The 17,789-nt window shown below is 36.7% G+C and overlaps 1 protein-coding gene across 1 annotated transcript in view; it reads left to right on the forward strand.

The window, feature by feature from the left end:
- Positions 1–17,789, forward strand: part of GAD2 (glutamate decarboxylase 2) — a 75,983-nt gene that overhangs the window by 16,924 nt on the left and 41,270 nt on the right. Inside the window, exon 8 of the mRNA XM_044678203.1 lies at positions 9,222–9,301. Within this exon, the coding sequence (XP_044534138.1) occupies positions 9,222–9,301 (80 nt within the window). The remainder of the gene's footprint in view (positions 1–9,221; positions 9,302–17,789) is intronic.

Raw genomic sequence — 17,789 nt, forward strand, 5'->3', positions numbered from 1 at the left:
ACATACCAGTGAAGGAGTAAATAAGACCAAACCTCCAGTCAGCAGTTTGCGAGCCCAATCTCATCATCCTGGCTTTATAGAACAAACAGAATCAACTGGAGACCTCATCAACAAATAGCATCAGATAAGATACCTACCTATCTTGCTACTCATTGTAGGTCATTCCTTCACAAACTCTGCTACTGATTGTCACAGGATCTGAAAGGACTATTTCATTGGATGCTCAAGGACTCCATTGGTAACAGTAAAAGGGATAGAATAGGGAAGGGAACAAGAGAGTCATGTAGGGAATGGCCATAGGGGATTTTAGAAACTTGGAAGAGCAAACTTACAAGGGAATGTTTTCAACCCAACACTTTTCTTTTTTTTTTCTTTTTTCTTTTTCCAGAAAAAGGTTTTTCCAGGTTTTCTTTTTTCCAGTTTTATATGTTTTATTCTCAACTGAGAAAGAAAGAAATGGGGAGATTACAAACATAAAAATAAGAATAAGTACAGATTTAGAAACCAATATTTGTCATTTGTTACCATAGCCAGTAGCTTTGGAATTATAGGAAAAGTAATGGCTGGCTGTTTATTATATTTATAATTAAGAATCTTATTATTGATTGTGATTAAAAAATCTTTTCGATGACATCCCCTTTCTCTGTCTTCGGTGCTAAGCAAGTCACATGAAATTATTGAGGTAGTCACCCTGCCCACAATCTTCTGCATCACTGTGCTCTTGCTAGGTTTGGAAAGAGTGTCCCAAAGTTGTAGTAATGACTGCCTGATCTCATTTTCTTCCCTCTAAGAGTGTTCAGAGTTACATTTCTCTATACCCTAACAAACTCAGAGTTCTATTACAGAAGAATACTGTAGTCAGACCAGCTCAGAATTGGCTCTCTTTGTTGCTGTTAGTCTGCCTCTGAAGAGAGATACTAGGATAATGGTATAGCCCTTGTATAGATTCATGCTGTTCATTGATGATTCCAGCCATTTGCCTTTACCCGGCCATCCTGACTTTCATTCTCTTTAAGAATGAGTCCCAGTTAAGACTTTAGTTTCCTTGATTCACCAACCCAAACCTAGCAAGGCTTTAGTGTTCTGTACCCTACTTTCTTTTCTTAGTATCTAAGAGGTAGAATATGTTTCTGTCATTTTTGAGGGAAAGAAAATCGGGTTGGTTGGTTAACGGTTGTTTTTCGCAATTTTCTTTTACAACTTAGACTCTTCTTCCTCCATCTATAACCAACTTAGACACATGTCATTGGTCAGGGAAAATTAATGAATGAACTTCAGTTAAAGTGCTACTCAGTTCTGATTGTAATCTTGATGAATTCTTTATATCTTATCTGACAGGAACCAAATTTTACTAAAGTATAGCTAAGTTCAAAACTCCCTTTGGGGTTATTTCCAATAATATCCAACAACTGGACAATATATATATCATACTGAAAAAAGCTATCACTGTTGGTTTTTGCCTAATGTAAAGGCATTGGCTTCACAATGAACTTTTTACCCAAAGCAAAAATAGATAATGCAACTAAGAGTGGGAGGTATAATGTATTCCTCCACTAGCATTTCACTTGCTTACTCAGCTTCTTAGGCCTACTTTCTTCCCAAATTCCCATACAGACATGCCCAGAAGTGACCCACAGAGCATAGGTCACAAGGATAACATTTTCTGGACCACTGCAAGGAGGAAGCACAATTTCCAATTCAGCAACTAGAGCAAAGCCCCAACTTCCCTTCCTTAATTATGATTCCATATAAAGCTACGTTAGGTACACTAGACATATTAGAAGCCACCAGAATAAAACCACATTCTTGGCACAGACTCACTGAGTCAGAAGAGGCTTTCAGAGCTCATTTAGTTTACCCCCTGCTTCTAGGAAGAATTCTTTAAGGAAGAGAGAGAGAGAGAGAGAGAGAGAGAGAGAGAGAGAGAGAGAGAGAGAGAGAAAGAGAGAGAGAGAGAGAGAGAGAATATTATTGCTATCTCTTTTTAAACTATCTTTCTCTCTACCCCATCTCTCCCACTACAATCCATCTTTCACCCACAGTGATTTTTGTAAAGCATAAAAATTCCAGTGGTTCCATATTACCTTCTTGATTTAGTATAATCTCCTCTGTTTAGCATTTAAAGCATTTCATAACCTGACCGTTCCCCCCTTTGGGGCCCTCTTCTTCCATCGTTCTTACCTTTGTTTTTATAGGGCACTCCATCTCCCTTCTTTGTACCTTTATATCAGCTGTCCTCCATGCCTGAGTGCTCTCCTTCTTAGTTTCCCTGACTTTCTTCAAGACTCAGCTCAAATTCCACCTTCTGTAAGAAGGCTTTCTCCTCAGGTACTAAGACCTTCTCTTTTAGATCGCCTTCCATTTACTCAGCACTATTCTAATATGAGCTCCTTGAGGTCAGGGACAGAGTTTTTTGTCTTTGTATCCCTGGTGCTCTGCTCTAGAGCCTGGTGTTTAATAAATGCTCATTCACTAACTGGCTGAGTGTCTCTGAGCTCCCACTTCCTTATATGGACTCAATAATACCTAAACTTAATTAGATCCAATCTATAACCATATTCCAGGTCTACTGACCAACAGAAGAGTGTTCTGTTTCCATGCCAATTGATAAGTATCAATCTTTGGGCTAATTACTTAACTCCAATAAGCATTTCTCTACTTTGCATTGAGTAACTCATAAGAAAGGTGGAGAGATAGAGAGACAGAGAGGAGGAGGAGGAGGAAGAGAAAAAGGAGGAGGGAGAAGAGGAGGAAATAAAGAAAGGAGAGAAGAGAGGAGACAGAGAGACAGAGAGACAGGTAGATACAAATATATCTAAGTCCCAACACTTTTCTCTCTTCTACTTCAAAAATTGAGTTTATAAAGTGACATTTTTAGAAGCCCATAGGCAGAAATGATATTTAATTACATTTCTGAGAAATAATAGCTATGTATATTCTCTTATCCTACTTTGTAGTAAATAGGACTGTTTATTCACTTGCTTCTGTGTTTGTGTGGCCACCTTTGGGGATTAGAATTTTACTAGAGATTGATTTTTAAAGGTCTCAGGAACTCCAGTGAGAACATCCAGAGAAACATCTGTTCTCCCTACTCAGAAAAATTTCTCCTGACTGACTTCCTTGACTTGCTGCCCAAAGAGCCTCCAGACATTCTAGGTTTAGCGTGGATCATGGTTTGTGCTATCCTTGCCTTTCAGTGCCTGTCTTGATATATATAAGCAGACACTCCCCACATTAGCAAATAAAATAATTTTCCCTGAGAAGAACATCCTTTATTCTATTTTTATTTAAACCTTCCCTTCTCCCACCTTTGTCTTTTCTTGTTGTAGAATGTATGTAATAGGGGCCTAGATTTGGATACGGGTTTCAATCCTGACTATTCCGGAGTAACCTGAAAGGAACATCACCACTCTGGAATTCAGTTTCCTCATTTGTAAAATGAGAGATTTGGGCTATATGGCTTCTGAGACCCTCGCTTATTCTAAAGTACTAAAATGTAACCAAAAAATCTTGGAATTTTATCTCTTTATGTCCAGAAAACATGGGTGGGCTACTTAATGCTTTGTCTGTCCAAATGGACCCTTTTATAAGAGCCTGAATGGGATTAACTGAAATGTCTATTGAGTGTGGTTTAAAAAGAAGTAGAAGCTGCACAATTCGGAGCAAAAAAGAAAGCAGGGTGGTATGATGGAAAGGGCACTGCACTTGGAGTCAGGAGACTTTGCTCAAGTATGGCTCTTCCACTTAACATACCAGTTTCCTTGAGCAATTTCATTTAGCCTCTCTGAGGCTCAGTTTGCCTTTTATTATGGGAACTGTGACCATAGTAATGCCTAAACTCTCAGAGTAGATTTGGGAATCCAGTAAGCTATAGGATGTGAAAGTGCTTTGAAATTGTAAAGTGCCATATATAAACACCAAATGTCATCATTAACTTTGTCATTTAACGATGATTTAGCTGTGTTTAGTGGCCCTTTCCCTCCAAAGAAGTACCTTGAGCAAGAAAAAAATCCTTTAAAAGTAGTTTAATATCTAGGGGGGGGGGGGGGAATGCTATTTGTAATCAGGACGTAGAGATCTTTTGAGACAAATTACCATAGCTAACTGGATTTCAATTCTTTACAAGCCAATTCGAACTTCTATTCACTTCTCTTTGATTTGGAGTCCTGGTACTGATAGTCTATAATGTCCTCTGGAAGGCTCTACAGCAGTTGGTCTTAATCAGTTGCCATAAGAGCATTCATGGGAGTTTGAAGGGACAAGGGGAAGGTAGGCAGTCACTATTGCTTTTCCAAGGTCTCTGTTGCTTTTGGAAAAGTTATTTTCAGGAAATGGTGCCCTAAAAGAGTTTTGATCCTGAAACCATGTCTCCACAGATATAGCAATCTCTGAAGCCAGAGAAGAATGACAGTTCAATTAGACTGAAATCTGGAAAATCAAGACCCTTGGGACTGACCTAGTAAAAATTGTATATTCATTGAAGTTTATTTAGTTGTAGAAACTCATTCAGGACTGGGAGGTACCCTAGACACTCTTTTATTCCTCCCTATACTGAGTAAAGTGAGACATAAAGAAGGGAAAGAATTAGTGGCAGAGTTGGGACTAAAGCTGTCTGATCTTGGGTACTCTCTGTCAGAGGTGTCTTTTTCTTTTCTACCCCCAAGTACCCAGTGTCTGAATGTTCCCATCCCTTCCTCTCCTCTACCCTTTCCTGACTATTAAAGTTTTCTTTCTCAGGAAAGGACCTAAAATTCCTTCCTGATAAGCTACACATGACTGATAAATGCTTTATTGTTACCTCACCCAGGTAAAATTTAAATTTTAATAGGGACTTCAAAGAACTATAACCTTAAATATGGTGTTTAGACAAGGGTGCACTACTAAATGTTTTTAAGCTGTCGGGGGGGGGGCGGGGGAAGGAAATGTACGCATGACACACTTTAAAGTTTAATCTCCATTATTAATATTTTCTCTATTACTTTCTTATATCTAGACAGTTAACAAAACAATACATCAAACTCTGGCTTGTAGCATTTACCAATTTCCAAGATGTGAAAGTTAACTCTCAAAATTTAAGAATAGGCTTCCTGAGTTTGAGCTACCTCCAACACACTTCTGGACTTAAGACAGATTGCTCTTCCATTACTGTGCTTACCACAATCCTACACTGTTAATCAGATTTAGAAAAGTTGGAGATTATATAGCCCAGCCCCTTTGTTTTATAAGTGAGGAAACTGAGGCCCAAGGAGCAGAAGCAATTCATCTAAGGTCACACAAATAAAATGTGAGATTTGGTATCTGAACCTAACTCCACTGACTTTTTTCCCTTTCTGTCTTAGAATCAATAGTTTTTAGAATCAATAAGGAAGAAAAGAGGTACCCTACATTGATTTTAAATCCAGCCTTCCATCCACTTCAGCTTTGACTTGTCCCCTTATAAGCATTTGTTCTGGTTTTAAACCTTCAACTCTCTTTTCACATTGAGGTGAAGTCTAAGGCAAAGTTGTCTTTTGCTTTAAATATATCTAAGGCATAGTCTACAGCAGGTAAACCATAGGTGGCTAATTAATCATGAGCCTGAAGAGTAATAATAGCCTCATAGCCATGTCTTGCTTCTTTCTTTCTTAGTGTTGTGTCTATTCTGAATTATTTTGATCTCTTTGAGAACATGACCAGTTATATTCTTTTTGAATCACAATAATTAGAACTTAATGAGCCAGACCCTCCAGGGTATAAGATTCACCCCAGTTGCAAATCATGCAATTTAGGATGCTACAATGACTTGTTTAGTCTATTGGAGGATTGTTTAGTGAATTGAAACTATCATTTATCTAAATTGGTGTTGCCAACTTCTCCCAGAGGAGCAACTATTTTTCATTTTCCCAAAAGTACTAATAAAAATTTTCAGTAGAAGAAAAGTATGAGAGAAGGAAAAGCTGGAGATGATTTTGACCTGAAAGTAGGTGGGAAAGGATCTTACAAGTCAGTCAAGAAGAGATGAGTTTTGACATAGAAATCACTAAACTTGTGAGAACTGAGGGGCGGTTAACCCCAAAAGTTCTGGGAAGGAGATCTCAGTCCCCAAACCATCCAGTTCAGGCTTCAAGATCTACCAGTTGATCACAGTTGATCAGTTAAAAAGCCTTGGTCTAAATCAGGGCTTCTTAACCTTTTTTATGTAAAGGACTCCTTTGACAGTTTGGTGAAGCCTTCAGACCCTTTCTTGGACTAATGTTTTTTAAATGCATGGAAGATAATACATGAGATTCTGAAAGAAATCAATATGTTGAAATATAGTAATCAATTTTTTTTAACTTCATAGACCCTAGTTAAAAATCTCTGGTCTAAATGGTAGCTTTAAACAATTAACACAGCTTCCCAAAGTGTCTAAGTTACAGCCTGGGCAGAGAAGTTGGCTCAATATGGTTTCCTTCTGAGCTCTCTACAAATCTGACCTACTCTACAACTGTCCTCAGAAGGGAGAGAAGATTTATTATCCACATTAAATGGATGAGAAACAAGCTCTGCACTCCCAAGCCATCAAGCTGAATAGGACCTCAGAGGTCATCTTATTCCATCTTTCCTTCTCAGCCAGAGTGCCCTCAACCACATGATGTTGGCAAGCGCTCACTCTTATTTCCTTATCTTCCTCAAGCTGCTAAAGTGGAATTATATTCTTTCCTATTGAAATACGATATTCTTTTAAATCACAGAAATTAGTCATTATTAAGCCTCCATTACCCACCTAGTATAAAGTATTGCTTGAAAACAAATTGAGTTTCATGTCATTAATCAGAGATATGGTTAGAAGAGGAGAAAAAAAGAATAGATAATAGTTTTAAAATAGAAAAGATTAGTCCAATCCATTCATTTTACAGTGAAGGTAACTGGGACCCAGAGATATTACATGATTTACCCAAGGACACACAGACAAATGGCAGTCAGGATTCTAACTCGGGATCTTTGACTCTAAATTCACTTCTACAGAAGGCTAATTGGGACCTAAGACCCAATAGGAATTGTATTCCATTGTTGTAGTTTTAGTTGTTAGAAAGGTCTTTTTCCTCTTAAACTATGATTAGTCTATTTGTAATTTCAATCTATTAAGCTTATTTCTGCCTCCTACAGCTCCATAAGACAAACCTACTTGTTTTTTTCATGTACTAATCTTTCAAATATTTGAAGTCATCTAGCTTGTTTCATTACGGAATTCTCTCCTTTAGGCTAAATTGTCTTAGTTCCTTCAACTCTTTCTTTCATGTCATGATTTTGTGAGTCTTCACCAACATGATTTACCTCTTCTTGACACACTATTGTTGGTCAATGTCTTTTTTAAAAGCTGTACCCAGAACAAAAAGAAAATTCCAGATGTGGTAAGAACAAAGCAGAAAGAGCTGGAGATTTTGTTACCTGTATGATTTGCCTTTTCCTTATTGATTAATCCTCTAAGATCTCAACATTTTTACTCATGATACATTAGCAAAGGCCACTCATTTCTCTGAACTTCTTTCAATAAAATTCTGTACCTCTTTTTTTTTTCTTTCTTTAATTGAAAATTTGGGCCAATATTGAATATCTCTGTTTTCCTTTCTGATTTCTCCTTTGTCCATTTCCAATACCAGTCCTTTTCCCCACTTCTGAGCTTTCTATGTTTCTGTATGTATTTCCTGCAATTTGCATTATTCTGCACAATGATCAATTATCCTGAGTAATTGGTCCTCATTTGAGAGCCCCAATTCATCCTCATTAGAGAATAGATTAAAATTCTTCCTCCCATTGACCAGGTGCACTAGATTTCTTCTTTATCACAAATTGGCCATTTTACAGTTTAATATTTTCAGTCCTTTTCATTGAGGTGAACTATCCAAGACAATCACACTCTCTTGAATGCAGCTGGCTCCCTTTGACATGCATTTTTCTGTGCACTCTTTCCCTATTATTAACATATTATAGGCAGTGTTTTCCCCCCTTGAAGCTTCACTTTCTGGACAAAACATGTTCTGTTAAGATATTGTGTGTAAATAAAACATAATTAAAATAAAATATCATATATGATTCAATATAAAGGATACGTTTGGGGAAGGAAGTCTAAAACCCTTTATGCTTTGCTTTTTGTGTTTTTGTTTTTATCATGAGGGTTTATGTATTTTGATATTTCTCAAGCTTCAGAGGCTTAAGACTTGGGGTAACGGTCCTCTTTATTGATCTTCTCCATCTAAATAGTGCTTTTTTAAAATAGCATTTGCCTTTGTTTATTCTGGTTTATTTTCCTCATTACTGCCAAATATGATGGAAACGTGACTTTTTTCTGGTTTGTTAACTCAAAACCTCAATGGTAGCCTACCTTACACAGCATAGCCAGTCATTCTGAGAATTAAATGTAGGCATGAGGAAGAAAGAGAACACCTTTCAGAATATAACTTAAAATTCCAGTCAGGGACACCACGAAGAGTTAAATGGGGGAAGCAGCTCTTCTTTTGGACAGCTTAATGATCTGTAGTTAATAGTGAAAGGCTGATAGGCAGATGCATTACAGCTAGGCTTACGTTAGCCTTTCTAGGCTCTACAAATTGCAGGATGATTACAGCCATTGAAATCGAAAAATCAGATCCTGAGTCACAAGCCAAACCTCATTCAAAAATTCAGGCTTTGGCATCAGTGGCTTTCAGTTTGTCCACTTTCTGTGGTAGCCAATAAACTCGTGCCTTTTCCCAACCCCATTTTCTTGCCTGCTGAAAGGTCCCTTCATCTGAAAAGTCCCTTGCAAAGTGACCGGCCCCTCTGATAGTATTGGGATGATGTATGCTATGCTGAAGGCCAAATTTTCCCCTTGGTTGAGCATACACAATTTCACTGAAGTCTCTAGAAATTGACTCTGTTCTCCCATTGGCAAAATTGGGGGTTAGTGGTGTTTTTTCAGAGTCATGAAAATATACAACTTCTTGGAGCCAGTTAGTATATTATTAGATCTTACAAGTGACGTTGGTTTGGAGCCATTGTCTTGTGTTGAGAAATAAAGGTCATCTGAATTTCCTCAGGGTCATGGAAATTTCCTAGAAAAAAAAAAAACCTTACTGAAAACTGTCACATACTCTCTCAGTCATTCAAGGCTACAGAGGGACAGAGCATGGTTCAGAGTAGACACTGAAAAGGAAAAGAAAACAGAGACAGATGCGAGTTGAATACTAAATCATGACTGATCATAAACATGCTTTTTTCAGAGTCACTTTTCAGTAAAGAAGGGAGCTGCAGCCTTGGGGATTGGAACAGACAGTGTGATTCTGATCAAATGTGATGAAAGGTAAGCATGAATTTCCAATTCCTCTCTGCCTACATCAATAAATCGAAACCAACAGAGCCCTGCCTAGCCAGAAAACAGCTGGAAACTGGGGCACAAGCAGTGGACCTCCATCCTTGATAACATTACTAACTTTTTGCTTTGCTGTTGGATTTTTAAAATATGTTCATTCTGTGGGGGAACACTATCCATCAGCTTCACTGGACCTGAACCATACAGAAGTCCCAACTGAACGGTAGCCTTCCTCCTACACTAATACAAAGCAGAGAGCATTTATCATCCAAGCCATATAGAATAGCAGGTGGTATGAACGTTGAATTATAGTGTCATCATCATCCTATTTACTACAGATTATGTAAACCCGATGAAAGGATTATAGACCATTTACAAGTAAGCAAGAAACAAATGATGTCCTCAAACCTCATCAACTCTGATTTCCTGAGTTCATTAAGAGATGAAAGCAAAAAACACATGTGGAGAACCCTGATATAAATAGTATTAGCGTTTCATATTGATTCACTCTGTCACTATGGAATGTTATTTTCTTCGTACAATTGTTTTAAAACTTCTGCGGGGTAGGATTTAAGTGGGTAGAAGGGAAAGAGAGAACAAATCCAGGCAAATTAAAAAAAAACATGAGGTACAGAAGCAGAAATGTAATAGCATGGTCTGTGAGGTAGGTATTGTTGTCCCCATTTCACAGATGACAAAACTAAATTTCAGAGAAATTCAATGACTTGGTTATAGTCAAAGGTAGGAGTTAGACCTGTGATCTTATAGCCTGCTAAGAATTCCCAAATGAGGAAAATCTCTTTTACCCATGGAAAGATGAGCCTCCTCTGAAGTGTATAGACTCAGGGACTTGCCTAGGGCAAAGAGAAACTAAATGACTTGCCCAGGGTCACACAGTCAATAATGTGTCCAGAAATGGGCCTTGAATTCAGGTGTTCCTGAATCCAACATCAATTCTCTATCTATTTTGCCTTACTGCCTCTTACCCATAAATTAAACAGATAATAAATGTGAAAGGGGAGGCAGGGTTCCAAAGCTTGGTCTCTCATTAGTCTACAATAATTCTTTACATTTCCTTTGGCTCTCCTAAAAATCAAAATGTCCTCTATCTTTCATTCGTTTGAGATTCAACAAACTTTTAAAAGCATCTACTATGTGCAAAGTCTTCTGTCTAGGCTCCAGGGATACAACAAAAAGAACAATTCCTTTACTCAAGAAGCTCTCATTCTATTGGAAAACATTGTTTGATTTTCAGTGGAAAAACCAATGTTTTGCCTTACCTTCCCAATCATTCCAGGATCCAACAAAAAAAAAGGAAGGCAATAATAGACAATCAGATCTTTGAAGGAAGGAAAATTTGAAGTACTTAGTTAAGATAGAAGGGGCAGCAGAGAAAATAACAATGAAAGGGGAAAAAAGAGTTTTAAAGACACAAATGAAGCTTAGGATACAAAAGAGGGGGGGAAATGTAGCCATTTGCTTCTAAATCTATATTTGTGGCCATTAGCAATGAGTCTCCTATTCAATTCTTTATTTATTATCCTAATATATCTTAAGTACATCATGAATTCAAAGGTGATATAGAACTTTGACAGTATGTTATACTATAGTATATTGTAATTTACTAAATGATATATAATAATTATAATATATAGTAGTATGGTATCATGTACTATATAACATTATTATATGTAGTATAAATAAAATATGCTATAGTATAAAAAGATGGTCTTAGAATCAGAAAAACTTGGATATAATGTCTGACTGTAGAGTCAGGGAGACCTGGACTCAAATTCTTCCTCTGACACATTCTGAATATGACCATAGACAAGTCACTTAGTGTTTCAGTGCCTGAGCAACTCTAAAGCTATCTCACAAAAGAGTTGCTGGTCTGTACTGGTGGAGAGAGTTGCCTATATCAATGAAATCACAGGTCTAGAACCATCAAAAATAGACCTGAAGAAGCTCCTAAGATGTTGAGTTGATCCTTAAAGGAAGATTTAGGGACAGCTAAAAATGGATCTCACAGGATGAGAAAGCCTGAGAGTCATCATCTGCATGGGTAAAGGGCGTTAACTCCATACTATTAGTCTCAAGGATGCACTGTGATATCACAGCATGGAATTGATGTCCATGATATGAACTGAGGAATAGATGTTCTAATAGAAAGTCACAGAATATATGCCATTTGTAAGTGGTAATCAGTGGTACTTCAGGAGGAAATCAGGACAAGGAAGCTCCCACCTCCCTCCCTAAGAGCTTTGTCCAACTTGAAGTTGGTGAATTAATACTCCCTCCCATCTAGGCCAGCCAAAAGCTCTTTGGAAATAGTGGAGAAGGATCAGTTCATATCTAAAGTCTAAATTGTTGGCTTTAGAGAAGACAAGTCATTTGTCTTTGGAGTTAGACCTAGAACATAAAAGTCTAAATAGTTGGCTTTAGAGAAGACAAGTCATTTGTCTTTGGAGTTAGACCTAGAACATAAAAGTCTAAATTGTTGGCTTTAGAGAAGACAAGTCATTGGTCTTTGGAGTTAGACCTAGAACATAAACAAAATCAGTGATTATGCTCATTGACCATCTTGATTTTGGTCCACAGTTCTCTAACTTTTAGGGCTCAGGACCCCTTTATGTTCTTAAAAATTACTGAGGAACCCCCAAAAGCTTTTGATTATACAGATAATTTCTATCAATATTTACCATCTGAGAAATTTAAGTGTCTTAGTATTATTACAAAAATAGTATTGACTTAAGTCTTAAGTCAATACTATTTTTGTAATAAGTCTTAAGTCAATACTATTTTGTAATAATACTAAGACACTTGAGAGAGTTGGGAATGGAAGGAAAGAAGTATTTATTAAGCATTTACTTTTACAAATATTTTCTCATTGGTTTCTTACAACAGCCCTGTGAGATAAACACTACTATTAGCCTCATTTTACAGTTGAAGAAACTGAGGCAGGCAAGTTGCATAACTTTTCCAGAGTCACACAATTAGTATCTGAAGTCAGATTTGAACACAGAGTTTCCTGTCTACAAGCTTAACACTCTCTCTACTCTACTCTCACTGGCCTCTAGACTGTGCTTTGATGACCACAGCTTTAGGCAGACACATTCATGTTAAAGTCAGAAACATAGTTTGGGGTGGGGAAACAACCACAAAAAAAAAAAACACTCTTTAGACTTTTAGGGACTATGTGTCAGGCACTTTTTCCTCTTTATCCAGCTATTGAAAGCTCAGCTCACCCCCATCTTGGAATCAACCTCTGTGAGGTTTCCAACTCTTTCACTGACTCCTTCTGACTGGGCATATTAGCATGTCAGTTGCCAGGCGACAACTTTTATCTTCCCAGGGGCCCCAAATGACAGAACCATTTTCACCCCATGTTGCACTGAGGACAATTGACTTATAATCCAAACAATAAAAAGAACATGTCCCAGTAAAGAGAACAATCTGTTCCTTCCTTGGGTTGAAGCTTGAAGTACCAGATAATGAAAGCTCTTAGATACTTTTACAGAGTTATTACACTGGATTACTTTGACACCCTGTGTTTAGTTGGAATATGATGTCCTTTTAAAAAAAAAAAAGGAAGAAGAAGGGAGAGGGCAAAAAAAAAAAAAAAATCTGTACCACAGTGGGAGGATGGCAAAGGCTTAAAGTGGATGTTGGCCAGATCAGGCACACTTCATCTGCTGGACTAAAGTCTGTATATTTGTTTAATCCAGTTTTTTTTTTTTTACATTCCCTTTAAAATTAGGAATATGTCTCTCAGGGAGAACAGATTTTTTAAAAATTGGAATAAGATCATACTTCCCAGTACAATAAGCATTTTGAAATAAAATAAATTTTCAAAGGAAGAAAGATTTGCTTTGCTGATTTGAAATAATGGTGGCAAGGAGATATAGGGGGAAATCATATATGTAAAAGAAATGGGTTCATAGTATGAAAACTGGAAAGAACCCCAGAAATCATAAAATGCAAAACTGCCCTTTGCTGCATTATTTTTGTTTTATTTATTACATATGCTAACTCCAGGCATTAATAGTACTAATAGTTCATACTACTAATAGTAATATTAATAATAAATAGTTGTAAAGCAGTAAGATAAATTGCATAATGGAACTTAACCATCCAGTTCATTAACCAGCAAGAATTAAGTGTTGGACTTTGTGAGGGATCTTCAATTCCTTAAGATCTAGGGTTATAAAAGCTATTTATTTTAGGCTTGCTGACAATATCCTTAAAAATGGGAAAGTCGAAGTTTGACTTTTTACTAATAAGAATGGCTGTTTTAAAATTATTACAAAATGCTGCATTAGTACAATAGAAATTAGGGAAGTTGTGTTGTATCTAGAGTTTAAACCTGGAGGGGAAAGGGAAAAAATCAGTATTATAATCTGAAGAAAGATGGAAATAAATAAAGGAAAACCGAATGCTATCTTGAGAGCAATAAAGGGGAGTAGGGCTGTTTTCCAAGAGGTCTACCTTTGGAGCCTGAGTAAAATGGAAAAGGAGGAGAATGTGAGGTTTTGTTTTTTGTTTTTTGTTTTTTAATCTAGATAATCTTCAGTAGACTCCCAAAGTCTATAGGATTTAACCTATATTTCCTTTACCACATTTGTCCCTGTAGCATTTCTTTCCAGTTTGGCATTTGAAGCTGGCTTATCCCAAATCACAATTGTTGGATAAAATACATTCAGCTTAATTTAGCTTTATGAGGGAAAGAGGAGGATAGGAAGGAGGGAAAGTCCATATTTTCATATAAAGAAACATTAAAATACAACTTAATTTTGCTTATTTCTCTAGCCTTCATTGATGCCTTTATGTTAGTATTAATAATAGCTAGCATTTATATAGACTAGCTTATTTGATACTCACAACAATCCTATTTGGTAGATGCTATTATCCTGGTTTTGTTTGGTTTTGTTTTTAAGAAGATGAGAAAACAGATGCAGGTGAATTACCAAGGGTTAGGCAGCTATCAAGAAGCAGGATCTGAATCCAGCTCTTCCTGACTCCAAAGCTAGCACTCTACCTACAGCACCATTTAGATTCTAAACTAGCTTAAGTTTTTCATCTTAGGAGGTAATGAAGCATTACTAAAAGAAACAGTCATGATGAGCATCTTAAGTCATTTATCTAACACCATAAGATTGGAATAGTCTCTGGGTAAATCACTTAGCTTTTCAGTTTCCTCATCTGTGAAATGGGAATTTTAATAAAGTCTGCTTTACAGGGTTGTTGTGAGAATTAAGTTAATCAGCATATGTAAGGTTCTTGGCAAACCTCAAAGCACTATATAGATGGTATCATCCTCATTATCATCTTTGGCATTGTTGTTAGCATCCTTGTTAGTAAAGAATAGAACTCAAAAGAGTAACTGAGGATAGGACAGGGTTATGCTGAACAGGTAACAGCAGAATCAACAATTTAATCAATTGGTAAACATTAATTAACCTCATTATGTTCCTAGACCAATGAATCCACAGGTCTTTACCTAGTGCTGTTAGGAGGTACTAGGAATACAAAGACAAAAAAGAAATAGCTCCTGCCCTTAGTGAGCTTACATTCTTTTAAAAAGATAAGTATATTACATACAAAGAAAATATGAATGAACTGAAGAGAAGACACTAAACTAAAAGTATTTTTTTTTTTTTATGTCCAGGAAGGACACTTGGGGGTGGGGGCACAGGGTGGAGAATAGATTTTTGCATTAGCTCTCTCCTTAAGGCATTTCTACAAATTGTAAATCTTGGGTGTTTTTCCAAAATGGAAATAAACCTGACCAAAAAAATAGCACTTGGTCAGTTGAAACCTGACTATTAGAAGATGAATCATGGAAGAATTTATCCTTTTAGGTCTCTTCCAGATCTATAATTCTTTTTTTTTTTTAATTTTTGATTTTTTTTAAGCTTATGCACATAAACCAGTGCTTTCCCTAGCAGCTTTTCTATCACATCTTTTTTGTTTTGCAAATTAGAACTCATTACAATGCTCCAGATTAGCTACAAATGCTACTTTGTCATTCATGTTTACTCTAACAATTTAAATTCTAAATTATCTGAGGTCATTATATTTGTGTATTAAATGAACTGATTCTGCCCAAAGCCATGATTCCCTTTTTAACTTACACTAAGTAAAGTGGTTAGGGAGCCTCATTAACTCTTTCAGATCATTAGTGAACTGTTTAGAACACTGAAGCAAGAACAAATCCATGGAAAATCAGCATCAATCATTCTCTGGCTGGACTATGGGTAAACTGTTCAACTGTCCTGTTTCCTTTGGATTTATTTGTTATAAGTTCAGTGATGTTTCTAATGACTAGGGAAAAATTATACACTACTCTCATAATTTGATTCATATTCATGCCCACATCCCTCTCAGTGGCCAGCAAGATTTCTCCTGTGAAAGCAAAGCACTTTCAGAAGCCACCATGATTGAAATATTTACTTAGAATATTTGTGAGCCAAGCACTACAGGACTTGCTCATCAGCACTTTCGGCCCCGACCCTTGCATCATGGGTTTTGTACTTACCACCCCCATCAATGATGAGGCTTCAAGAGTAGTCATTAATCAGTTGAATGACCTAAAATATTGTTTAATTAACAGTATTTACTTGTTTGTTAGCTAGGTCAAGTGAATAAAGAGGATTTTTAAAAAATCAAACCTACAATCAACCAATAAACATTTATTATTAATAAATGATTGTTATTAATCACCAGATCACATATGCCAGACCAACAAAATCACAGATCCATTCTTTGTTTCCAGTCCCTATATGTTCTATGTGGCAAATACTGAGCTAGATACTGGGAATAAAGAGACCAAAGAAAGAAAAAGAAGTCCCTCCTGCCTTCAAGGAACTTACAGTCTTTTGGGGATACACTATATATATATATATATATGTGTATATATATATATATATATATATATATAGAGAGAGAGAGAGAGAGAGAGAAGTAAATTAAAAGTACATACAAAGAAAAAAGGAGTCTTTTTTTTTTAAGGGAGAAGAGGTAGGAATAAAAACCAGAGAAGAAAAATCAAAAGTCTGATGTAAGAGATCATATCAGAGAAAGAGAATGATTCTAAGAGACAATGGTGAGGAAGGAAAGCATTCCGCATATGGGGATGACCCATTGGAAGACACAGAGGCATCATGTAATGGGAATTTGGTCAGTTTGATTGGACCTCAGAGTGCCTGAAAGGTAGTGATGTGAATATGGGAAAGTCAACTAGAGATGGATTAGGAAGGGCTTTTTCAAAGCTAAACAAAGGAGTTTAATTTATCATAAAGACAATGGTGNAGAGAGAGAGAGAGAGAGAGAGAGAGAGAGAGAGAGAGAGAGAGAGAGAGAAGTAAATTAAAAGTACATACAAAGAAAAAAGGAGTCTTTTTTTTTTAAGGGAGAAGAGGTAGGAATAAAAACCAGAGAAGAAAAATCAAAAGTCTGATGTAAGAGATCATATCAGAGAAAGAGAATGATTCTAAGAGACAATGGTGAGGAAGGAAAGCATTCCGCATATGGGGATGACCCATTGGAAGACACAGAGGCATCATGTAATGGGAATTTGGTCAGTTTGATTGGACCTCAGAGTGCCTGAAAGGTAGTGATGTGAATATGGGAAAGTCAACTAGAGATGGATTAGGAAGGGCTTTTTCAAAGCTAAACAAAGGAGTTTAATTTATCATAAAGACAATGGTGAGCCACTAAAGCATCTTGATCAAGGAAGGTGGCATGATCAAACTTGATTTAGAAGCTTTCCCCCCAAATTTTACAGATGAAGAACCTAAGATTTAGGAAGTTTAAGTGACTTTGCCCAAGTTCACACAGGTAGTATCAAAGATAGAATTTGAGCCCATATCTTTTGATACCAAACTCTGTGTCTTTTCTACTGCTCCACTCCTCCCCCCCCCCATTTTGACAATTAGGTGGGAAAAGTGGAGAGCAGAAACAGAAAGTACAGTTAGGAAACTACTACAATATACCAGCTAAAAGGTGATGAGGGACTAAACTAGAGTAGTGAGTGTTTGAATAGAGAAAAGGGAACGTGTGCAAAATGTCTTGCAGTGGTAGAGTCAAGAGATTTGGTAAGTGCTTTGATTTAGGAAATTGAAGAAGAATAATGAGTTGAGGATCATCTTGAACCCAGACAGTGACAAAGCATGCATACAGAGAAGTAAAGACAAAGAAAATATAATAATAAAATAATAATTTAATAATAATAAAATAATAAGAGATTTTTGTTTGAGGGAGTGTAGGGAATCACATCTGAGGGAACTAAAAATTCCAAGAGGCAAAAGTGAGGAGGGACTGAAGTAGGAAAGTTAGAAGGAGGAAAAGATTCAGAAAGTTCACTTTAGATTCTCTGGGGAGATCAAGGTAGAAATATCCAGTAAGTAATTGGCAATTTAAAACTAGAACTTAGGAAAGAGGGGAAGGCTGAATATATAGATTTAAGAGACAACTGATGAAA

This window comes from Gracilinanus agilis, chromosome 5 (assembly GCF_016433145.1).
Source record: "Gracilinanus agilis isolate LMUSP501 chromosome 5, AgileGrace, whole genome shotgun sequence".
NCBI classification, from domain to species: Eukaryota; Metazoa; Chordata; class Mammalia; order Didelphimorphia; family Didelphidae; genus Gracilinanus; species Gracilinanus agilis.